General features: G+C 42.1%; 2 protein-coding genes across 3 annotated transcripts in view; one reads left to right on the top strand and one right to left on the bottom strand.

Moving 5' to 3' along the window:
• Positions 1 to 291: 291 nt before the first annotated feature.
• On the bottom strand, positions 292 to 10331 carry BLZF1 (basic leucine zipper nuclear factor 1). The gene is made up of 7 exons (XM_081908525.1): positions 10151 to 10331; positions 7630 to 7692; positions 6673 to 7100; positions 4404 to 4603; positions 2875 to 3003; positions 2238 to 2460; positions 292 to 1611 (listed from the first exon to the last, which is right to left on the bottom strand). Exons 2-7 carry the CDS (start codon positions 7655 to 7657, stop codon positions 1426 to 1428), a joined length of 1194 nt encoding a protein of 397 aa, XP_081764651.1. The 5' UTR covers positions 7658 to 7692; positions 10151 to 10331; the 3' UTR covers positions 292 to 1425.
• Positions 10332 to 10983: 652 nt separating this feature from the next.
• The window catches only part of NME7 (NME/NM23 family member 7), a 67397-nt gene continuing 53949 nt past the window's right edge, over positions 10984 to 24431 (top strand). The window contains exons 1-2 of one of the 2 annotated variants that reach the window (XM_081908527.1): positions 10984 to 11155; positions 15173 to 15258. Coding sequence is in view for 1 of the 2 variants with exons in the window: in XM_081908526.1 (XP_081764652.1) it covers positions 11153 to 11155 (3 nt within the window). In the remaining variant the exon portion in view is untranslated. The remainder of the gene's footprint in view (positions 11156 to 15172; positions 15259 to 24431) is intronic. The other variant, XM_081908526.1, reaches the window with a different exon arrangement.

The raw sequence follows: 24431 nt of genomic DNA, 5'->3' as shown, positions 1-24431 counted from the left end.
AAATAACAATAGAAACTTAACGGTATTCAATATTTCTTCTTACTGTGCCTAAGAAATCTCATCCTTTCCTAGCACAGAACCAATGGAAACAAGCACAGACTAATTTACTGCATTGGTGAAGGTAGGTAAATGTTAGAGAATGGTTCTTGTGCTCAGAACACAACTAGTAAAGTGCAAGGTACTCTGATACTGTCCGACATTATTCTTATGTTTTTGTCAATTTGTTCTCACCCATACAGTACACATTTGATGATAAACATTTGTTTGCTATTGCAAAAACAGCACACATAATCATGCATTATTAATTTTAATTGTCAAGTTACTTAGCAAAGGTTGTTCACATATACCAGCTTTGGAAGAGGTAGAAAATTCCCCCTGCAAAATATGCAGCTAACATTTATTGTAAAATTGTCAAGATCAGAGTAGGCCAAAACTGCGGCATGTCTCAATCCATACATTCCATTAACCAAACATAGGTTGTTGCATGCAGACACAGAGCAGGTATATCTGCTTAGTATTTCGTGTAATACGAAAATGTTAGAAAAGTGATTGTCCCAGAAATGAAAGGAAAAGCCTCTTCCTTTATATATAGCAGTAGACCCTTTTTACCTATTTCCAATTTAAAAGATGAGAAAGGAATCCTCAAGGCTTATTTCCCTAAAAGTACAGGTAGAAGAGAAGTTCTGTCACATTTAATAGCACCAATGAAATATGTCCTTATATAAGGTCCACCAGGAATACTTATAGGCTGTAAAAGCTGGTTCAGTAGAGATACACAATCCACTGAGAATCACCTCCAATAGTTTGACCTAGAAGCTTGTTGCTACTCTTTGGCTTCAATTTTTGTGCATGCCAGAATTCATTTTGCCTCAATCAATAACCAAATTCATTCAAGATCAGTTTCTATCATAGTAAGAATGCTGAGCTCTCACATTTTCACCTGCTATGTAACAATTGCTATAATAGCACTAGAAACAGGTTCTAAAAGATACTGAAGCACAGCACTCACTATCATTCTAAATTAAAATAAATACTTAAACTAGTTATCTGAACTTCTTCACAGAAATAAAATCCAAATGCTTGATGCTGGTAGGGTTTCTATAATACTCCCCTTCAGCCTTCTCTTGAAAAAAGTTTGCATGTCAATTCTATTTAAGGGCCTATGCACACACTGTTCTAACATTTTCTTATTTGCCTTGGAGAACAGCTTGTGTTGCTTTTATTGCATTATGATCCCAGCCTGATAAAAAAAAGTTTGATAAAAGAACTCTTAGAGGTCTGAAAGCTGTGTGACAAGTATATTTCTAGCACAAGCCCACCCTATCTGAAAAAAAGCATAGAAAAGTGAATACTGATCACTAAGAAAGTTAGCATATTCAGAGACAACATCTCTGGCTATTAGGCATAGTGTCTTTTTTTTTTTTTTTAAAGCGCTATCAATTCTCCCTGGCAGTGATTGCAGCAGTTGAAAGTTATGTTCTCATATCTAGTATATGGGTGAAACCGTCCAATATTCTTCCTTGGGGAAAGGAAAGAGGATGGTGAAGGCTCAGAAAAAGGAAGTTCTGGAGATGCTTCTGTACGAGTGCCGGGATCCAGCATTCTCAGAACCTGCAAGAAAATAATCATTACGTTATGGTGAAAGTCCTGGAGCAGTGCATTTTATATGATGAGCTTCTGAACTCCTTGCTATTAAGCAAAGCCTTACCCACTTCATTAACAACAGTAAAGGTAGGATGGGGCAATGTTTTTATCTCCAACACTGTTCTGGGCTGGGGGAGAACTGCTGTATGTTGAGCAACAGGTATGGAAACTCCAGCGATCAGGAATCATGACTGGTGGCAGAACTGCTCCAGCTGCCCCAGCGTCTTTAGATGCAGTTTCCTCTGCATGGGTAGAAGTCCTGCGTTCTAATATACTGCACAGTTCAAGCTGTTTGGGGCCAGGGCAACTGTCCCCATCTTTCACTGAATGGACAGCCCATGTAAGCTGGGATTTCTTTAGTTTGTGACTTTACAATTTTGTATTCAGAGTATGATAGACCTATTGGGATAGGGTTAAAGGCTCAATAATGTAGCACCAGTTGATACAATAAAGAAGATAATGCTTCGTGTTTTCAGAAGATGACATTGAAACAGCATAATCTTAATGCTCAAGAGAGTAAATTGAGAAATCTTTAATAAAAATATATTTTTTTAAAAAGGTAAATTGTGAGGCCAAAATGAAAGGGTTTTTACCATTTCAGCCATTTTCTCAGCAGGTGTGTTGCAGAGTTCTGTCAGCGAAGAGCCCTTTTTGGGACTGTTAGTGCTATCAGTGTTTCCGAGCAGGTGTGAGGTCACTGCTCTCGCTAGTTTGTGGTTGACAGCTGCTAATTCTGCTGTACTATGAGGCTGTGCGCTAGGATAATAAGTTTGTTGCCTTCCCCATTGCAGAGAAACCAGCAGCTCCTCCAGCAATCTGTATAGAAAATAAAGATAATAGTTTATTTTGGTGACTAACTGTGAAAAGATTTAGCAGGGTAAGTAAGGAAGGTGGGAGACAGCATTCAAATGCAGAAACTACCAAATACAATCTTGATGCTAAAAGGAACATCGTACAGTTTCTGGACAAAGTTTCTGACTGGAAATCTTGCATGAAGGACTGGGGAGACCTTGAGCACCTCCAGAGACCCTTCCTGAAGCAGAGGCTATGACAATGTGTGTTAGAAGAATCGCAAGCCATGAAATGGTATGCAACAATAAACCTGTTGATTGTTAAGGAGACGTAAGAATGCTGTTCTCTACCCCCACCCACAAATATGGATATGAATGACCCACAGGTGCAAATGGGGAAGGAGCTGTTAGAAGTTGGGGGAAAACCAAATGCTCATACTTCTGTGCAGCAATCATTTCTTGGCGAAACTGGTCACGTTCACTTAACAGATCCTGAATTGCACTCTGTGCATCCCTGGTTTGACGCTGGAGAACTGCTCTGGAATTAGTCAGCTCATCAGTCATCACTCTGTAGAAGAAATCCCAAATGTGTCTCAGACAGGTAAAGGAATTTATCTACTTAAAATCCTAATTCATGCTACATTAGCAGATAACCTGCTGTTTACACATGAAGTGGTAATGCTTACAGGATGCACCCTGAATGGCTATAACTGAAAAAGAAGAAGAAATCAGCTTGTTGATCCGAAGTACATTACATTGTTATTATGACACTCTTAGCCTGCTCCCCACTTGGGAACACTTATTTTATTTTCATGATAACACTGCAAGGTATTTATAATTTAAAGTAACCATTTCACAAACCGTTAGGGCACTGTACAACAACATAAAACAATTTTTAAAAGCATACAGAAAATTTTGAACAGCCACATAGGCCTGCTAGCATAAAAAGTCAAAAGGGAGGATGCCTGTCAAATCTCTGCTGGAAACGTCTTCCCTAGGATGGAAATGGTAACTGGAGAAACCACCACCCACTCCCCTCTGGACTGTTTCAGTGATCAGGCTAGGATATGAATTAGACTGAAAGAAGGCAACTTTGAGTCAGTCACCCTGAGAACGTAAATTTGCTGCACTGACACCTGAACACCTTATCCAACGCACCTTATTTACTTTCCTATTGTGCATGGACTTATCCAGCAAGGTGCAAAACAGCAGCAAGGAGGAGGGGTAATTCTGGTCGGCTACTTCTTCGGGAACCAAACCTAAACTGCTTTTTATCTTTGGGGCTGTGGTGGTGCTACTGATCAAGAGCTAACTGAAAAACACTGTTAGGCTTGTGTATCTTTTTATGGTATTTAGAAGTGTAAAGCAAGACACATCTGGGAGTGGAAGGCTGGTACTTGGCCTGCAAGGAAAGAGGAATTGTGGATCTGCTGCATAGAAACCGACTGTACTCTCTATTCAGTCTCATAAGCAAGCCTAAGAGGGAAGCAGCTTGGGGTCAGCAAGATGGGCTAAGTCTACGAGGCCCCCAGTTATACTATTCAAAGTTATATGCAGCACAGGAGCAGCAGTCCTCAGAAAGCCCAGCACTTCCAGCCTTCTTCCACCTCATCAGTGGCATCTCCAACTGCACTGCTATGCCACTTGCTCAGGTCTAGGTTGTTGTGAATAAGACACGAGGAGTTTGACAAGGCTTTTCTTGCCCTCAACTGTCTTTTGGCTCTTAGCACCCAAGGATCTATCTTAATCTTAAGCAGCCATCAATCCCCCACAAATAGCTTTCCTGTATCCCACACATGGGATCCTTGCGTGTCCTCTAGGGGCTAAGAATGGATTTATGTTCAACTCAAGAACTCCCACTCAAGGTGCAGATTATCAGTTGTAGTTCAGCAACATCTGGAGGGCCAAAGGTTCCCCACAGCTAATGTATCAAGACAGCCTTTATAAAGTTGCATTGAGGCACAATACCTGCTTGCTAGGAATTTGCTCCTCCAAACATCACACTGTATTGACATCCGCTCTAATTGCTCAGATAATTGAGACACATTTCGCCCTAGGGCCTCATTTTCAAGGATCAGTTGGTTTTTTTCACGTGCCATGCGTTCAAAGTGATACTGCAGGTCATCCCCCACAGAAGCAACAAGTAACTTCTTCAACTCCCGATTGACCTAAGACGAGACAATTATTTAACCATTCATCATGTATCAACAAGGTATATGATCAAGTTACTCCTGGTTAATATTGAAGCTATCAAGTACAAGATGCTAGAAGGCTCCCCTTCCAAGCTTAGCAGACTTTCATAGTAACTATATATAGAACACATCACTAAGAGACAGATGTGTATCCTTAAACAAGATGCCTGGATACTCAAACTATAAGCACACTAATACTGTATACTAAGATATTTGATACAACTGTAGCTGCTTAAAGTAACAAATACTAAGGCACAATTTGCTAAAAGATAAATAATACGATGGTACCTCTAATTGCGGACACGATCTGTTCCGGGGTGCTGTTCGCACCCCAAAAAGTCTGCAACTAAAGTGGCGCTTCTGCGCAAGTGCGGAGCATGATAGAGCGCTTCTGTGCATGTGTGAAGTGCGCAGAACGCTTCTGCACATTTGTGCGTGGCGAAACCCAGAAGTATACACTTCCGGGTTTGCTGCATTCGCAAGCTGAAAAGATGCAACATGAACCTAACGCAACATGAGGTATGACTGTATACATATCTCAGAGGCTAGTTTGCAGCTTCAACAAGTTGAGACCAATAGCTTTCATGTTGCCACTTCCATGAATTGCTTCTACAATGTCATACCCAATTAGCTGATCATATTGATCTCTGTAACATCCTTGCTTCCAGAAAGCATTGGAAACTATGAAAGTTGCATGTCTCCATAGCACCATAGGATCAAAATCATGTGGAATAATTCAGGTATTCAATGTGCTAGCTACTCATATGGTCTCTGTATGTTTTCCCCTGTGGGACAAATAGCTGCTTGGGGTGGGTAGGATCTGCTTATGTCTCCACATGGGTGCTGTTAACTTTTTTTTTTTAAAAGGGCAATCCTCATCTTGTATCACATCTAGTTTGGTCTTAAACAACGAGTGTGTGAACCATCTGAAAGCTGCACTCCTGGCATTTTTTCATAGCGGGTAGAAGGAAAGGAAAGACTTAGTAGACAGCTACAGTATATAGCAGAATCGGCCCTTAACATCCATGAGCAGAACAATGAGGATGAACAAATGTTACTAACTGCTGAAAGAAGGTAGAACAATACATTTTCCTCAATTTAGGCTTACATTTGATGTGCGTTAATTCAGCACCACCATCCAAAATTACTGTGATAGAAACTTGTCCATTAAAATTGCTTGCAGGCTTCCCATATGCATCTGGTTGGCTAGTGTGGGAACAGGATGCAAGACTAGATAGGCCACTGTCTGATTCAGCAGATCCCTCTTCTGTTCTTAACTGATATCCCATCTACTTTATCGCCTTTTCTTTATGGTCAGCACAGCCACAACAATCCCAATGATACATTCAGGACTAATTTATATGTGGTTGTGAGCTTATACACTGTCCAAGAACCCTTACCTGCATAGGAACTCCACAAAATGAACACTCCTAACTATTGAACCAACCCATATACATTTACTGATTTTCCAACAGACACGGAGCTGGCAGACAACTACTGCTTTCCTATGGGCTGGGGCTTAAACTATGAATCTCTTAAACACTGAATGTGTAGCTCTTGTATACGGATATGGACTTTTTAATTATAATAGATACCATCAATGTCACCTCTTGATCAGCCACCGTCTTATAATAAACACTCATGTCTTGTGCCTAACTCTAAACACACTAGGAAGGATATCCCATTGGACACAACTGAACTTACTTCTGCGGAAGCTTCCATAAGAGTGTGCTATTTAGGATGGAAGAAACAGGGAACATATTGTTGAATGGGGTTTCCTCTATCTTCCCATGAACCCTTCTAAACATCAGATAGTTGTTTATTTCTTTGACATCTGATGGGAGGGCGTTCCACCGGGCAGGCGCCACTACCAAGAAGGCCCTCTGCCTGGTTCCCTGTAACTTCTCTTCTTGTAGTGAGGGAACCGCCCAGAATGCAATATGAATAGTTGTTATATTGCAGTTCCCTACTGGGAGCCCCGGTACAGGGCAGCTTTTAAAAGGAAAAAAAGTATAATGGATTAAATCCACTTCTTGGTTCCTCACCTCTGTTTGCACATGGAGCTGATTGGAAAGGCCTTCCTTATCCTGTAGCAATCTTCTTTCGGAGTTCTTGAGCTTGGCAATTTCACTTCTAAGCTCTTTTTTAGAACCCGGAATTTCATCCAACAGAGTGAGGGTTTCTCTTTGATGTCCTGAAGACTTGGGCATCTTTGCATTTTTGGTAGGAACTACATGGTTTATAGCAGCTTTGGGAACCAGGATTCGCACAGCTTCGATCTCCACGGCCGTATCACCTTTTATCTTCCCTAGTTGAAGAACTCCAGGACTTAGTGAAGGAAGAGCTTTCTTGTGTGGGCTTCGATGGGCATGATTGGCTGAGGGCTGGATTACTTCAACAGATTTGGGCGGTTGCTCCATTTCCATGCCATCCCCAGGTCCACGGATGGGTGAGGTGGCATATTCAGCTGAAGCTTGGAGAAAGAAAGCAGAAAAGTTAATGCAAAAAAAGATATTTTGGTGAGATAAGTACTTGTCATTGTGTTGGTCCAAAGGCTTCTGTTTCTTCATTGCATCCCCTCCATTGTATGTGACACTGTTAGCCAAGTTGTAAAAAAGAAAATTGCATAACTAGACATAAGACCAGTTTAAGAAATTGTTTGTTAGTTGACTTTAACAGTGGCCATATTTACACACTTAGTACCACCCCAAAATATGATAGTTTGAAGCAGATTATCACTCAGATAGAGTGATACAATATAGCAGATTTATTTTTATTGATTTAATGTCTGAATATCTGTTAAGAAAGGTTTTGTTTATTTGATATACTTGGCAATAAAAAATATTAAGTAAAAACGCTAAATGATTAGACCTTGCAATTGCCATACATTTAGCCTACTTCTTGGTCTAAACATATAGTTTTACCAAAGTCTTTCCTTTACAAATAAGTGAAGAATGCATAGTTTAACACAACATTTGTTTTTAAAAAGGATGAACACTTACTGTTTACTGTATTCTGTAGTGTTGTCATCTTGTTGATGGAGCCTCACACACAGCAGGTAAACACTAAGCAGAGGGAAAAGAAAAATGCATAAAATCTCTGTTGCATATTTTAGCCTCTAATTCTTCTGAGAAATATGCCAAACCAGTAGTGCATCTTTTATCAAGCCATATTGCTCCAATCCAAAAAGGCAAGCACTGTTTAGAAACTTCCTGCATACGTAACCAATGAGGGTGCAAATATACACCCTAGCTGTGTGAATTCAGGATCCTTATGAATTGCTTGGCCACAACCTCTGTGGCTGTGAATGGTGGGCACAGTGGCTGCTGTTATTCTAAGTACCTAACAGTTTGCTTGGTGAGTGAGACAGACCAGAAGTGATGAGCAGGGGGCATTAGAAACATGAAAAAGCAACAATAATGCAATTATCTAGCACAGTGCATTGCAGTTGCTGTAAAGAGCAGAAAAGCAATTAACTGGACTACCAAGACATTCAACAATTTTCAAGTGGCCTGTGTGTGGGAAGCTTAGAAACCACTGCCTTCTACCAAATTAGATTATTGGTTCTTATAGCCAGGGGCGGTGCTAGGTTCTTCAAAGACTTGGGGACCAGGCTTATGACACAATGTTGTTTTTTTTAATAATGGTGTTTCATCCATAGATCTCAGGGTGGTTCACAGTATAAAAAAAGATAAAAACACAAAACACATAAAAAAAACAAGAAAAACACATTTAAAAGGATACAGGATGCATACAAGTTAATATGTTAATTTATAGATATAGATGCATATTTAGGTCAACTTCAGAAGGAGAACCACCCTGTAAGCAAAGTTTTTTAAAAAGAGACTTGGGAGCAGGGATGGAATAGAATCAATGCCACCTCTGTGCCTAGCATGCAGCTCAATATTGTGCGTGACTGGCTGTGGATCTCCAGTCAGGGCCTACATAGCTGCAAAAGGTAAACTACCCAATACAGGTGGGCAAAACGTACAAGAGAGACGAAGAGGTTACTTTCAAACACTGCACCAGCTCTGGGTTGGCCCAACACCATAGAATGGCAAGACACAAAAACTTAAGACACAGTGAGACTATTATTTTGAAACAGGAAGTTGACTAAGGCTGCAACGCTAATCATACTTTGGCAGCAACTTTCACTGAACTGAGGGGGTTTAATGTGAACAAACATGTTCAGAATCAGGCTAGTCAAGTTACTGTACTTCTCTTCACCATCCTGGCTCATGACAGGTCTTTTCACCCATCAGAAACTGGCCCTTGAAGCTGTTGTCTAGAGTCTTACAGTTTTGGCATTCTTAATAACTGACAAACCCAAAGAGGTAGAAATTGTGCACTGGAAACTCAGAAACTAAGTTGTAGTGTCCTATACTAGAGATAAAATTCTTTACCTGCAAAGAGTCAATAGGATGATGCTTCTTCCACAGGCTGTGTGCCTACCACAAATTCTGCAAGTGTGTCAGATTTTCACTTTGTATCTTAAATCCCTTCAGCCTCATCTCACTGGAAGCCTACACTCCTATGCACATTTACCTGTGAATTAGTCCCATTTGAATTCACTGGGTAGGACAGATGTCAGCCCTGCAGGATCCACTTTTACTAAAAAACCCTCCACCAGCTTGAGCCAGGTGAAAACGACATGCGTTTCAAAATTAAAAATTCTGACCCTGTGAATTTGTTTTGAGCACTAGAACTGAAGTGAGCTCACAGTCCTCACACACTGATCTCTGCTCCCAAGTCTCTCCCAGCCCCCACTTCAGCAGCATAATTTGGCATTTCGTTGTCATTGTTAAAACAACTGGGAATCCGAAATCCTCACCCATCTTTTCCACACCTGCTAAAAACATTCCTGTTTAGACAAGCCTACCCAGATGTTTGGAAAGCTGAGATAATTTTAATTTGTTTGAGTATTTTAACTTTTGCATGTTTTTAAAGTAGGGTATCCCCCCCCCCGATTTCATCTTTTGCAAACCGCTTTGATTTCCCCCCCCCCCTTGTTTACAGTCAAGAGGTGTAGAAATTTTATGAAACAAAAAACAAGCCCACCCAGAAGCCTCCCGGTAGATCCTGATCCACTTGATGCCAACATCTGCTAAGCAATATACACAGTGGCACAGTACTACGCCCGAATGAGGGGGAAAAACGATTCTGGCTACCCCGCAATACACTTTCGATGAGATCTACTTCCCAGGATGGGCAGTTTGGGAAATGCAGCAGCAGCATAGCAGTCAACCTTCCCTTTTTTGCGGGAAATTCCCTTATTCCAGCGTCGTTTCCAGCTGCTATCCCGGATTGTTAGATATCCCGTAGACTGTCCCCGGGACAGGTGAGGCTGCTGATCCCTTATTTTCTAGGCTGTTAATCCCTTATTTTCAAATCTGAAAGTTGACAGCTATGAGCAGCAGGTTGCTTCGCTACGAGAGAATTCAACAACGCGTGAAAAGGCACAGTTTCCTCCCACCCGCCGCCGCCCAGGCAGCCCCAGCACCGCACAGCACTCCCCCGACTTACCACCGGTCCGGATTACTTGCGAGTAGTTTCTCTTGTCGCCCCTCTCACTCCCTCGCCATCTCTCTCACTCGTCCGCCTTCTCTAATCAACTTCCGCTCTATTGACTTCCGCGTATAGAGGCATATCTAATAGACTGGCGCACCGAGGTTAACTTCCGGATTGCTTTCGAACTCCACGGCCTTTCACGTCGCAGAGCCGCCCTAACAAAACCAGTTGGGAAGCCCCGGGTTTTAGTGTACCGTTGATTTGAGTGACATCTCTCTCCCCTGCCTATAATATAATTAATATAATATAATATAATAATGTACTAGCAAAGAGTTTATTCTCTTTTCTAACTCCAAGACTTATTTCCTTGGCAGAAAGGCAACAATAAAACTTCAAGCCCATTTGCAAAGCTCAGCAGGGTCCGGTATGGTTTCAAATTGGATGGGGCACAGCATGTTGAGATGCCTGCATTGCAGAGGGTTGGACTAGATGACCCTAAGGATCCCTTCCAGCTATATGATTCCATTCCTTCATTTCTCTACCCTCCTCCCCTCCACGGGCAGCTGTCACTTGGTAAAGGAAGGTGGAGCGGGAGCGGGAGCTTCCAAAAGAATTTATGAGGCATGACCGCGAGAGAAGTGGGCATTTGTCTACTCTGGAGTTTCCTATCTCTACGCTTCCGTGCAACATCACAGCGATGACGTCCGCTTATGTTGCGCTCCGTATGCTTCCTCGCAATGGGGAGTAATAGCCTGGCTCTATCTACCGTCAAGGCCTAGAGCGGCGCTTACTCTGAGCCAATCGTGAGTCACCGCCGATGGCGGTTTCCCGCTTTCAACGGAAGTTTATTTTCCGCCACCGCGTCCTATGCGCGCGCCGGGAGGGAGGCGTGGCTTCGGTTGCTAAGAAGCGGTTTTGGTTGGCGGGCGGGCAGAGCTGGACCGTTTTGTTGTTGGAGGGAGCTAGTGTTGCTTGGGCTGAGGCAGAGGAGCGTGAAGGGCAGGCGAGGACGGTACCATGGTGAGTTCCGGGGTGGGGGGGTTGGAATGATGCATTAGCTAGTCGCCGTGTGTGTGTATATATAATGCTTCTGCAGTGACTCCCATTGAGGGAATGGTATGTTAGCGAAGAAATGGCGCTTAATAGCTCCTCAGTGGGGGTGATTTTTTGGGGGGGGGAATGTTGTGTTTTGTGACGTCACTGATTACATTTATTTAACTCCTGCCTTTCTTCTGAGGAGCTCAAGGCAGTGGCCTCTGTTACTCTTCTCCCTAATTTTATCCTCACAGCAACCCTGCGAGGTAGGCTAGGCTGGGGTTGAGTGCAAGGCCACCCAGGGAAGCCCATGGCTGAGTGGTGTTATAGTAATAATAATAAGAATTTATTATTTATACCCCGCCCATCTGGCTGGGTTTCGCCAGCCACTCTGGGCGGCTTTCAACAGAATATTAAAGTACAATAGTCTATTAAACATTAAAAGCTTCCCTAAACAGGGCTGCCTTCAGATGTATTCTAAAAGTCTGGTAGTTGTTTTCCTCTTTGACATCTGGTGGGAGGACGTTCCACAGGGCGGGTGCCACTACCGAGAAGGCCCTCTGCCTGGTTCCCTGTAACTTGGCTTCTCACAGTGAGGGAAACGCCAGAAGGCCCTCGGAGCTGGACCTCAGTGTCCGGGCAGAATGATGGAGGTGGAGACGCTCCTTCAAGTATTTAGAACTTCAAGTGTTCAGAACTTGGACCTTCTTGTTCCTAGCCTGACAGTTTAACCACTGTACCATGGGTGGGGGAAGGATTTTGTGGCCCTCCATGTGGTGTTGGACTCCCAACTCTCATTAGCCCCAGCCTGCGTGGTCAGGGGTTATGGAAATTGTGTGGCCCAACAATGTTTGAATGGCCACAAGTTCTTCATCTTTGCATTACACTATACTGGCTCTCCTGGTGGTTTCCTGATAGGTTACCTTCCTCCAAAACCTGGAGAGAGAGAATGATCAGTTTGGAAGAAATGTGACAGCCAACAGTTTGAGCAAGGGGAGGCCGAAGTAGAGAGCAGCCCATGTATATATTAGTCTTTGGGGATTTACTGAATGAATGCAGATTTGCTTCCACTGTGCTCTCCCTGTTTTTGTATAAGGATACAATGATACTATACTATTACAAATGTAATAAAACAAAGGCAAAGGGAAAAGACTTAAGGGACATGTGTGCTTCAGCACTGAAGAGGACAAACTTCAAGAGAGAACATTTGAAACCCCAGCAACAGATGATTAGATCTAAACCATGCCAGCCTATGGACTTCAAAGGGGCTTGCTGTAACTGCTGGTCAGCGGATACTGCGATTCCCTTTCATTCGGTCATAATTTTATTTATATGCTGCTTCTTCCATGCAAAAAATCACGCTCAAAGCAGTTTACAACAAAGGAAACAGTAACATTTCTCAAAATCAACAATCACAAGAGCAATGCCATAGTAGCATAATAAAATAACAACATAATAGCAAGTGTAACAACATAAAAAAAACCATTTCAGTGCAATAAGTATAATAAGATTACATTAACAACATAAATCTTGCTGGCAATAGGGAGTTTGAGTTTTACCTTGGTCCTAGAAACACCTCTTCCATCATATGGCTCACCTTTGACGTCGTCTCCTACATCATAATGATGTCAGATGATAGACAGGTGGGTGATGGTGCCCAGATGCCAGAGTTGGTCCATGAAGGGTGGAGGAGATAACCCTTGCTGTAAAGAAAAGTGAAACATAGAACAGTGATGTACTTTGCATGACAATCTGATACATAATAGCAGGGATGCAGACATTCTGTACCTTTCAGACAGAACGTTCTCAGGGTGACTGACTCAAAGCTGCCTTCTTTCAGTCTAATTCATATCCTAGCCTGATTGCTGAAACAGTCCAGAGGGGAGTGGGTGGTGGTTTCTCCTACTACGTACCATTTCCATCCTATGGAAGACGTTTCCAGCAGAGATTTGACAGGCATCCTCCCTTTTGACGTTTTATGCTAGCAGGCCTATGTGGCTGTTCAAAATTTTCTGTATCGCTTTTAAAAATTGTTTTATGTTGTTGTACAGTGCCCTGATGGTTTGCGAAATGGTTACTTTAAATTATAAATAAGTACCTTGCAGTGTTATTATGAGAATAAAATAAGTGTTCATGAGTGGGGAGCAGGGGAGCAGGCTAAGAGCGTCATAATAACAACATAACGTACTTCAGATCAACAAGCTGATTTCTTCTTATTTTTCAGTTATAGCCATTCAGGGTGCATCCTGTAAGCATTACCACTTCATGTGTGTAAACAGCAAGTTATCTGCTAATGTAGCATGAATTAGGATTTTAAGTAGATAAATTCCTTTACCTGTCTGAGCCACATTTGGGATTTCTTCTACAGAGTGATGACTGATGAGCTGCAGGTGAACATGAGTCAGGTGCCATTAGATAATGACTGTCCACCTGACAAACTTGGCACAAGGGGTGGATGTGGGAGATTAAGGTCCAGTCTGTTGACCAGATCCACCCCAGTTAAATACCAAACTGTTACTTTAAATATTATATATACAATGTATCCTGAACCAGGGCCAGCCCAAGACATTTTGGCACCTGAGACTGACCCCAAAATGGCTCCAGGGAAGAAGGGTGAGGGAAGATCTACATCAGGAACAAGGTGTAGGGGAAGAAAGATCAACATTGGGATCTTCTGCCCTAATGGCTCCTGCCACCTGAAGTAGTTGCCTCACCTTGCTTCATGGGTGGGCCAGCCTTATCTTGAATACTGCAGATATTAAATGGGGATCAGGGAATGGGTATTATGTTGTGGTAGCAAATTTTCAGGGTACTGTTGTATATATGCATTGTGGCCTATAAAATTGGTGCTATAAAATGGAAGGTAGGTGGTACAAAACCACTTTCCTATATAACTGGTTAGATGAAACAAAATGTTTGTGTGTGAACCATTGGGGCCTCAAAAATACCTATTAAATTTATCGAGATTGTATTGGAGTATATATTGCAACTCTTGTGAGTCTGTTGAAAGAATAATGAGTGATTTACAATACAATATTTACTTATTTGTTTATTCTTCTAAAAATAAGCATCACATTTTCATCTAATTGTAGATAACTGTGATTAGATGTGATGAAAATAATTTCTAAAAAAATACTTCATACATTTGGTGAATTTCCAAAGTAGGATTATACTGTATTGTATAATAAAAATATCAGTTTTAGAGGATCGTCATCTGGCAAGATGAAAGCTAGCTTCTTTCTTTAGCCTTAGCCCTTTGTCTGCTTTTATTTTTAGCTCAGCTTCTGTGCTTGCGAGTGTGTGATTTAAACTTGCATCATGCATAAAATGAATTTATGTGAAAGTGGGCAGTAATTGTTCTTCAAGCTCACTTCCCCCTCAGCTGGCCCTCTTCCTAAAAGATGACTTTTAAGTGTAACTGATGAGTTTGTTAATGTTCTCAAAATCTCAGGTAGAATTTTCATGATGTAAGCAGCCTCCAGAATGGCCCCTAGTTCAGCAAGAGCAGAATTATGTTTGACTTCAAAGAAGTATGGATAGAAATAAAGGGCTGTATCTAGCTTATTTATTGTTGGAGTAAACCATTGAAATGAATGGACCTAAGCGAATCATTAACAGTATTTTCGATGGGTCTATATTTTGAGTAGGAGTAACAGTGGCTACAATCCCAGTGTTTGTATTTATAGACTGTGGAGAGATTTCTCGGAACTTGTAGTTAGTCACAAAATCTCATGCCCATATCAACCTTGAATTGGGCATGCTGCTGCTGGTCATTTTTTTTATAAGCCAGGGCCTCACATGCCTCATGTGCAAGAGTAGGAGGCTAGGGTGCTTAAAATGTTTAAATAATGGTGAGAATTTGCTTGAGTATACATTTGATTGGTTATTTGCCTGGGATTTTTTTTTTTTTTGGTCATTTGCCAAAGTTTACTATGTTTCTCTCATATATTTGTTCCCGTCCATAGTTTAACAATAATTAATAAATAAAACAATTTCTCCTAGTTGAGACTTGAAATACTCCGACTTCTGTGGAGCACTAGGTGGAGCCCTTTAGCTGACAAACCTGAACCTGCCATTTCTTTTAAAGGGTGAGTGTTTGCCTGCTGCCCATTACATGCTAACCATATTAGTTGGACCCATTTGTAAACATTCCCTATCCTTGGAGCATTGGAAAACATACTGTGGTAGCTGGAATTACTTTTAAATCGTGTTAGCTGATGCACTTATGGAAAAACATTCCATGAGCAACAGTTCTGTTGTGCAAACAATTCCATGGGCAACAGTAGTGCCACACGATCAGCATTGTTCTGTTTCATAAATACTTACAATTTAAATGAGACAATCCTCTGTTAATCCATTCAGAATAATAAATAGCACCATTTTACTAAGGGAAAAGATAATACCAATGGAACCAAAGGGAGCAAATGACTGGAAATCCAGTTTAAGTTAGAAAGGTAAAGTACCTACTTCCTGGTGGTCTAATTTCCCCTGTGCTTGCTATAATGGTTATTGATTCTAGTGGAAATCCAGTAGCAGGACGGCAGGTCATTCTCAGTGACAGAAGGCCCCAGATTTAGTCCTTGACATGAAAGGATCAGATAGCTGATAATAGGGAAGGCATCTCTATTTGAAACCCATGAGATTTTCTGCCAATCCAATATAGGACGGCTCTGCAAGTGTGACTAAGACTTATGCCCTGGTCTGTTTATGCATCTCTGCCATATGCAGCCCCTGTTCAAGCAACCACATTATAGCAGAAATGTTAGAAACATCTGGTTCTGTGTACTGCAGCTGGTTACATTGAATATCTGAAATGGAAATGAATCATTTGTTCCTAATCGCTTATAAGACAACTGATCACAAATGTCATTGTTCTTTTGAACTGAGAGAGGGCTTGTGGTAGAAATCATGCAGAATGGCCCTTCATGTTTTGGCAAAAAAGTAAATTTATAGTGTAACTTTTAAATGGGCTAATTTTATGAGTTGATCTGAATAAATAAGGTTTTATTGTTATTTTGTACTTGTGCACTTATTTCCAGGAATTTATACTGTGCCTGTCATTTGGAATCCTCTTGGTCCCCCACCCCCCGCAAACTTTCCATTTTCATCATTCATTACGTTACTCACTGTACTAAAGATATTAGATAAAGGTTTGTTTTTTTACACACACACACATACACCTGTTCAATATTAACTTGGTATCTGACTTTATGATAGAGGATTTATGCGTATGCCATCAGACATTGTCTGCGCTGGCTGAAATCTGTATTCGGCTGAATTGCCCAAGGGTTAATATTTGACACAACACGAGGTGAAAGAAGCGTTTTAACTTTAATGACAGCCTTGGCAGGAGACTATTTGGTTAAACTATAGTACACAATGCATGCTGGCTCAAAATGTTCCCAGTTGCGAAGGAGAAAGGGATTGGCTGAGCTCTTGGCCTTCTGTGTAGCAAGGTAATAAATTTTTAATAGGCCATGATACTCTCAGAACGTTCAAGGTAAATGCCAAACGTGTGCTCTTTGGAACCGCCTTTCCAGCTATTTGGTGCTAACACACACCGGTATCAGCTGGCTGAAGGTCACCTTTCACCTTCACTGCAGCTTCAGGAGAGTCCACGTGTTTTAGAAGTGCTCTGGAAAAGTGTGGAATGCAGAAGAGCAACGTAGCGTGGTGGGTAGAGTGCCTGGCTTGGATCTCAGCCACTTGAGTTGAAATCTCTCATTCATGTACACTCCTACGTACGTTGCCCTCTGTGCATCCAAGGAATGGTGGGATAGAAGTCTGATTTGTAATTACATTCTGAAACGATAGTGAAAAATTAAGCATTGGAGGAGTGGTGTTGAAAGGTGCAGTGTGCGATTTGTGAATATTTCCTTTCAAAGACCCATATGTTTATAAACAAACACACGTTTTTATTTCTAACTTCTGGTTCCAAACCTCTGTAGGGAAAAACCTAGATGAGAAGGCCTCAACAAATGTCTGGGCTCATTTCAGTAAACTGCTCTAGCACCTTCTGAGGACTCCTCATATTATTTATCACTGGCTTTCAAAAGTGTGTGGCCAGTTGTGGTTGTGTACAAGGCCCCTTACTCAAGTGTCCTGCTGCCAGCATTTGAAATTGGCCTGGTGCATTTTCCTCCTGGCTATTGGCCACTTGTGACCACTAAGTGAAGATGCCCAGGTGCCAGGAGCCAGACATCTCCACATCTGGAGGTGCATGCCTGGGGATCCTTGGATCTTGACTGTTTTCACACACTTAATAACACATCCTGTAGAATTCTATCCATTATATTCTGTGCAATCAGAATGAATTTCAGGAACCAAAAAGTTGTATTGAAAACTGCTTTCAAACTGTCTGGCCCCCAAATGGCGACTAGCCATTCCATTTTTGCAACTGTAACTCCTGGTTTAAGGAGCCATTTGGTGCCTAGCATATATATCTGAGTTTCTAACACTAGCTGCTGCCCCTGTGTCGAAGCCCTATTTTGTCTGCCTGCATGTTCCTATAACGGCCTCCTAGGATCAAGTTTTATTCTCCCCACTCTGAAAATTCTGCTTATTAAAATGGGCAAGTATTGCTGTCTTGAGGAGCACTTTGTTCTTATTAAAGGTAACGTTTAGAACTTGTTCTATATTCAGTGAGAGCAGAGGGGCCAATTTTAGCACAACCTACTTGGTTTTAATTACAAGACTCTGATTCTCAAACACGCTTGTGTAATTTGTCATCTGTGGTTTGCAATGCTCTTTTATTTGGCTGGTACAACTTGTGAAGAGACGTGGCCTTGCCAAGCAGCAGTAATCCCATATTCACACCACATAGCGCTGCTTATGCCTGTGTGGGCTGGCATCTTTTATCTGTCAGAGATTCATCTCTCCTCTGTCAGAGACAAAGCATAGAACTATGCATCCATAACTGTTTCCAGTAGGATACTAGTTACACAATCATTCTGCCCAAAAACTGGGTTGAGGAGAGCTTCGGAAGCTGAGTCAGACAATTGGTCCATTAGTTCAGTTTCCATTGACTGGCTGTGGCTTTCCCAAGATTTCAGGCAGTTCCCCCCCCCCCCATTATTACCAGGATTTGAACCCTGCATGCAAGGCAGGTGCTCTGCCATTGACTGAACTAGATAAACATGGTATCCTTCAGTTAATACATACAGAAACTGAGCAAGAGAGTTGTCACCTTTTGTCTCTCTGAAATAAAATATTTCCACATATGTGGCTTAGCCCTTCGGTGTAAAAAATGCCTTTTAGGTTGCTTCTTTATGCAGAATAAATAAATAAATGGCTGAAGGGATTAAAAAGAAATATCTACCCAGTGAATGAAATAGTGTTAACGTCAATGTAGTGTAGCAATAGACCAGGTCCTGAATTTCTGCATTCCATCTAATTTATCCTCTGGACTATAGAAATTGCTGAGAAGCTCTAATTAGTACTAGTCTGAATAAAGAAGGTTTTCACATTCCACCTGAAATCCAACAGTGAAGAGTTTATCTGGGCCTCATGGGGAATTCTGTGAATTGATTATCACAGCGTACTCTTTATTAGCTGAAATAGCACTGAATGAGATTCTACACTGAATGGCTCCATGTTACAGAATTAAACATCCTTTATCCTCTGCTCCTATTGGTTTGTTTTTCCAGAGCCTCTTTTTTCCAGAAGATAAAAAATCTTGGAATTCATATGGGCAAAGGCTCTCCTGAAGGAACACTGGGCCTAAGCCACATTTCAATATGTTCACATTTCACAGAGTTTTTCCTTGTTCTGTAAATCTGTGCTACTCACTTTCTGCAGGTATGCTGAAATGTAACACCACAGTCCTCTTTATTTAATTTCTCTGATGCCCTCAAAGCTACTGCTTATATAGTCATTAAGTAAAGTAGCACGGAAGGGAACCACACCCCCAGAGTTTCACTTTACCACATTATACATACTTTGCTTTGTCTTAGACGTTTTTGATAAATCTAATTCCATCGCTTTAATTTGGGGATTATTGAGGCATGTAGGTGGTTGAGCTATTTTGCCCACAATTACACAGCATGTCAAGAAAAAAGCTGGGAACATAACATGAGAGTATTGGTGCTTTGCTTTCCAATATCGTTCATTAGCCTTTCCTTTCACTAAAGTGCAAAAGAAGCCGAATGCAGTGTTTCTTACAGTTCTGAACATTTTATTATTGAATAGCAGAGGAAGGCTTAGCCCCATGCAGTGATTTGGCATTTTACTAATATAGCTTAAATTGGCACAATCGTGTTTCCTTTCTTTATTGATCTTGGTAACAGTTTGTACAAATGCTTTTTTGGCTTCCAAATCTCTCTATAAAATGGCAGCCCATTTTTCTTCCTTAGAAGCTAATTATTTGGGGAGTGATCCTTCCTGCACAGCATAGCTCCATTCCACAGGTGAATCCCCACAGAGTTTTTAAGCAGAGGTTGGATGGTCATCTGTCATGCATGCTTTAGTTGAGATTCCTGCATCGCAGGTGGTTGGAGTAGATGATCCACAGGACGCCTTCCAACTCTGCAATTATTTGGTTCTATGCTTTAACCTGGTCCCCATTCTCTTGGATTGCTGGGGCCTTTGAATGCATGCCATGACAGTTCTCCAGAGTACTTTTGGGTCAAACAGCTTACTTCCAACCCAAAATAGATGCCACATTGGATACTGAGTCTTGAGCAGAGCTGTTTGTCCTGTTGTATGAGGAAAGTTTCAGTAGTTGACACCTAAGTATGTGAACAAAACAGTTGGGGCTAATATACTGGAGGAGATAATTCAGTTGGTTACTGCTAATTATCAAAACATATTTGAGGGGGAAGAGTAATACATACCTCCTTAAAAGTAGCAATTGTAAGACCACTGCTGAAAACTCTTGGTCCCCTTGTGCTGGAATATTGTACCCCTGTTTTTCTTTTGCCCAGTGTGTGTGGTCCTATGGCTGGTGGCTTATTGGCTAAACCATTGACTTATGAAACAGGTTGTCTAATGTGCATTCATGTCCTGCTTGCCCCCTTCCCATAGCATCTTGCTTGCCGCTGTGAGAACATGATGCTGGATGGGCTTTTGGTCTGATCCACGAGGGCTCTTCTTATGTAAATCTATTTCAAGCCAGCTTCAAGCCTATGTTTGGGTTAAAGGCTGCCATTTTCCCCTTGGTGGTTTACCTGCACTGTTGGTCCTCATGGATCTCTCTGTGGCTTTGAGACTATTTGCTTTGTTATCCTTCTGGATCACCTGCATACATTATTAGTGAAGGTACTGTTTTACTGTAGTAGCAGTCAGGAGATGGTGCTGGAAGATAATTGATCTTCCCTGTGGAAACTTTCCTTTGCAGTTCAGTTCTGCCAGGCTCCTCCTTCTTTTCCATGCTTTTTAACCTCTGCATGAACTGCTGTGCAAGATCATTTGAGGAAATGTATCATTGGGAGGGACGCGGGTGGCGCTGTGGGTTAAAGCCTCAGCGCCTAGGGCTTGCCGATCGAAAGGTCGGTGGTTTGAATCCCCGCGGCGGGGTGCGCTCCCGTTGCTCGGTCCCAGCGCCTGCCAACCTAGCAGTTCGAAAGCACCCCCAGGTGCAAGTAGATAAATAAAGGTAAAGGTAAAGGTACCCCTGCCCGTACGGGCCAGTCTTGCCAGACTCTGGGGTTGTGCGCCCATCTCACTCAAGAGGCCAGGGGCCAGCGCTGTCCGAAGACACTTCCGGGTCACGTGGCCAGCGTGACATCGCTGCTCTGGCGAGCCAGAGCTGCACACGGAAACGCCGATTACCTTCCCGCTAGAAAGCGGTCCCTATTTATCTACTTGCACCCGGGGGTGCTTTCGAACTGCTAGGTTGGCAGGCGCTGGGACCGAGCAGCGGGAGCGCACCCCGCCGCGGGGATTCGAACCGCCAACCTTTCGATCGGCAAGCCCTAGGCGCTGAGGCTTTAACCCACAGCGCCACCCGCGTCCCTAAGTAGATAAATAGGGACCGCTTACTAGCAGGAAGGTAAACGGCGTTTCCGTGTGCTGCGCTGGCTCACCAGATGCAGCTTTGTCACGCTGGCCACGTGACCCGGAAGTGTCTCCGGACAGCGCTGGCCCCTGGCCTCTTAAGTGAGATGGGCGCACAACCCCAGAGTCTGTCAAGACTGGCCCGTACGGGCAGGGGTACCTTTACCTTTACCTTTATCATCGGTTTTATTGTATGCCACTTTGAGTGCAATTTTAATACAGAAAAGTGGGGTATAAATAAGTAATAATTAAGGGAATTAAAATCTGCCAGAGAGATATTGCTTCAGGTGGTACTGCCATCTGAAGTATCTGTAAATAGAGCTTTTGTGGCACTGGTATACTGCGTTGTGAAGTGTTCTGCTGAGGGAAATTCACTATTCCATTGTGATCTTTATGGATCCTTTAAAAACGTCTTTTTTAAAAATTCTGCCAGACTTTTTGAGAAGCAGGATTGGCTCTGGTTTAACAGGAGATGAATTGGTGCCAGCATTTTGTGTACTTTGTATTACAGATGAATGTTTAATGATGTTTTATGATTACTTTATTGTTAGCTCCTTTGAGGATCTTTATGGCTCAAAAGCAATCTTGATCTAAATCATAATCTAAATATGATGATATTGAGCCAGTCAGTTTACTTTTCCCTTTTAAAGCAACATTTAAGCTGTAATCCTATACTTGTATACCGGGGTGTAAGCCCCATGAAACTTAGTGGAAGTTTCTTCTGAGTAAACCTGACCTCGATGTGTCGGACGTGGGAAAGGCTGTGTGCATGTGCTTTTCAAGGAGCTGAAGCCCTGCTCTTAACCAGGATGTTTGGATTTCTTTTCCTCCTTTATTTTCTTTACTCACTTAGCCTCTTTTATAGAAACAAGCAATTTACCATTAGCATATATTTAAATGAATTGATATGCACAGTGGTTTTCCTGCTCCTCTGGGTGAGGCAGTGACCTTAAATAGGAGTTGCTAAACAACCAAGTTTACTTACTTCTCTTTGCAGCTTTACAGGAGGTATAAAGGATTATGCTTCTTATGTGCAATTGGTCATATATAGTGTAAATAAAATTTACACTAAAAAAAACACATTAAACCAAGGTCAGTGTGAAGGTAAATAATGTGGCTAGGTAATTACTTTAGTGTTTCTCTATTGGTATTTGATGTTCAGGGTCATTTGAGGAGCTTGGCTTCTTCCTTTCTATTACTGAAGTTAACGGTGATTTCTTCTCAAAAGTTTATGCCTTTCCTTGTCTTGGAAATGATTCCATAATGGGAAAACGACTCTGGAAATGCTGTCTACTTTACTTTCTGTATTTTGAATCAATTCATCCTGACTAATTATAATATTTACAAAGCCCTCTTTAACAAAAATATAGGGTACATCTACTTTTTCAGGAAGTAGTAGCCTTCCTGGGGTGGGAATATATAATGTAAAACCTTTAAATCCTCAAATAGCACGTAGGTAGCATAAAAGAAATCGTGGGGGGGGGGACCTTTGGCAGAATGACAGGTGAGTGATTGGCATCTGTGGAAATTGCCATTAGAATAGAGCGTTGACAAGGGCAACAAAAGATTCTCAGGTTGCTGCTATGCCTCAGCCTGAGTTGGATAAACAGCAGTAAGGATAAGGAAGAAGAATTTTCCATGCTCTTTCATGTAGGATTCTGCAGACTGGGGTGATAATGATGACTTGTTGCCTCTTTTTCAGTACAGGCAAAGTATGGAAGCAGATTCTGAGCTGGGGAAAGCAGGCTGAGTCACAAAGGGGGTTGCAACTGTTTTCTTCTGCTCCACTGGGAAATGAATAGCACAGAACTGCTTCTTTGAATGTCATCAGCTCTTATGGAATGCTGGTGGTTTAAATGGCAGGTTTTGACTAATCTCCATTTATAGGTGGGGAGAAGGTCAAGGTTTTCAAATCAGGGTTGTTGGGAGTATTGCCACCTTGATTGCTGGGAATGGCTGGGCAGGGGAGTGCCAAGGATTTAAACAAAATAACCCTAATCTTCCTGTATGGCTGGGAATGTTCTACAAGATGACAGTCCTCTCTGAGCAAAGAGTGGTTTCTGGGACCTGGGCTGCAAGGCTGTGTGTGAGTGAGTGAGTGAGTGAGTGAAGAGGAGAGAGAGAGAATCATTGTACTTTGAACTTGGGCAGAGAGAGAAGAGAGAACATAATTTATCTGTCATTAGCTACATGAAGGTACACCCTTGAAAATGTCTGCATAAGAACATTAGAAGAGCCCTCCTCAATGAGAATGAGGTCCCATGTATAGCCCAGTCTTCTGTTCTCACAGTAGCCAACCAAGGGTGAAGCCAACAAACAGGACATAAGCACAATAAGACTCTCCAGCAACTGGTAATCCAGGGACATATATGGTAGCATATAGCTAGCCATTTATAGCCTTTTCCCTGATGAATTTATGTAATCTCTTTTTAAAGTCATCCAAGTTGTTAGACAGCATCACACCTTGTGGAAGCAAATCCCATGGTTTTAATGATGCACCGCATAAAGTAGTAAGATCAAGAATTCCTTTCTGGCAGTCTGGTGCAAAATTAGGTGTGCTTTTATCTCCATTATAGCCTGTAAGAGAGCACATCCCAGCTTCTGCCAGCCTAGCAGTTTGAAAGCATACCTGTGCAAGTAGATAAATAATACCATTGCGGTGGGAAGGTAAACAGCATTTCCGTGTGCTCTGGCACTCGTCACGGTCCTCCATGCGCCAGTCAGTAGCAGTTTAGGTGTGCTGGCCACATGACCCTGCCTGTGGGCAAACTTGCAGTGAGATGAGCACTGCATCCCATAATTGCCTTTGCCGTCTGGAGATCCTTTACCTTTTTACCTTTTTTATATTACAAAGTCCCCATAAGTCTCCAGGGGCGTTTCCCTCCACAGGAAACTAAACTTTGGAGCTTCTTGCTGCTTGGGGAAGTGGGAAACACTTATGCCAAGTGTTCTGTTCTTAGACACTTGAACCAGTCCCTTCCCTTGCTCCCATTCTTGTCTTCCTTTATCAGATCCAGTCTTTGTTCTTTGTGTTTGCCCCATATGTTGCATGCCCTCCTGACAAACAGCCGTGTCACCATCAAGTGTACAGAACCCACCACTATTGGCTTGAGATATGTGTTTAAACAATGACAATAATTCTCATTTGACTGCAGAGGTTGGTAGTGTTTACTTTCAGGGTTTGGTCAGGGAGAGTGTATTTCATCTCAAATTCCAGAGTAGGACTTCCTGAAAAAAGTCAGTACTGTAGTGCTAAAATATAGCTGAA

This window comes from Podarcis melisellensis, assembly GCF_964234715.1.
Source record: "Podarcis melisellensis genome assembly, chromosome: 4".
NCBI lineage: Eukaryota > Metazoa > Chordata > Lepidosauria > Squamata > Lacertidae > Podarcis > Podarcis melisellensis.
Note: the sequence above shows the minus strand (reverse complement) of the source record. Positions and strands in the feature narration are given on the sequence as shown.

Excerpts from the sequence above, each read along its gene's own strand:
- BLZF1 (XM_081908525.1), bottom strand. The coding sequence starts at position 7,657 with ATGACAACACTACAGAATACAGTAAACA. Across the intron at positions 7,101-7,629 it reads ACTACAGAATACAGTAAACA|CTTCAGCTGAATATGCCACC; the intron begins GTAAGTGTTCAT and ends TCTTTCTCCAAG. Across the intron at positions 3,004-4,403 it reads AGCAAATTCCTAGCAAGCAG|AGTGATGACTGATGAGCTGA; the intron begins GTATTGTGCCTC and ends TTTCTTCTACAG.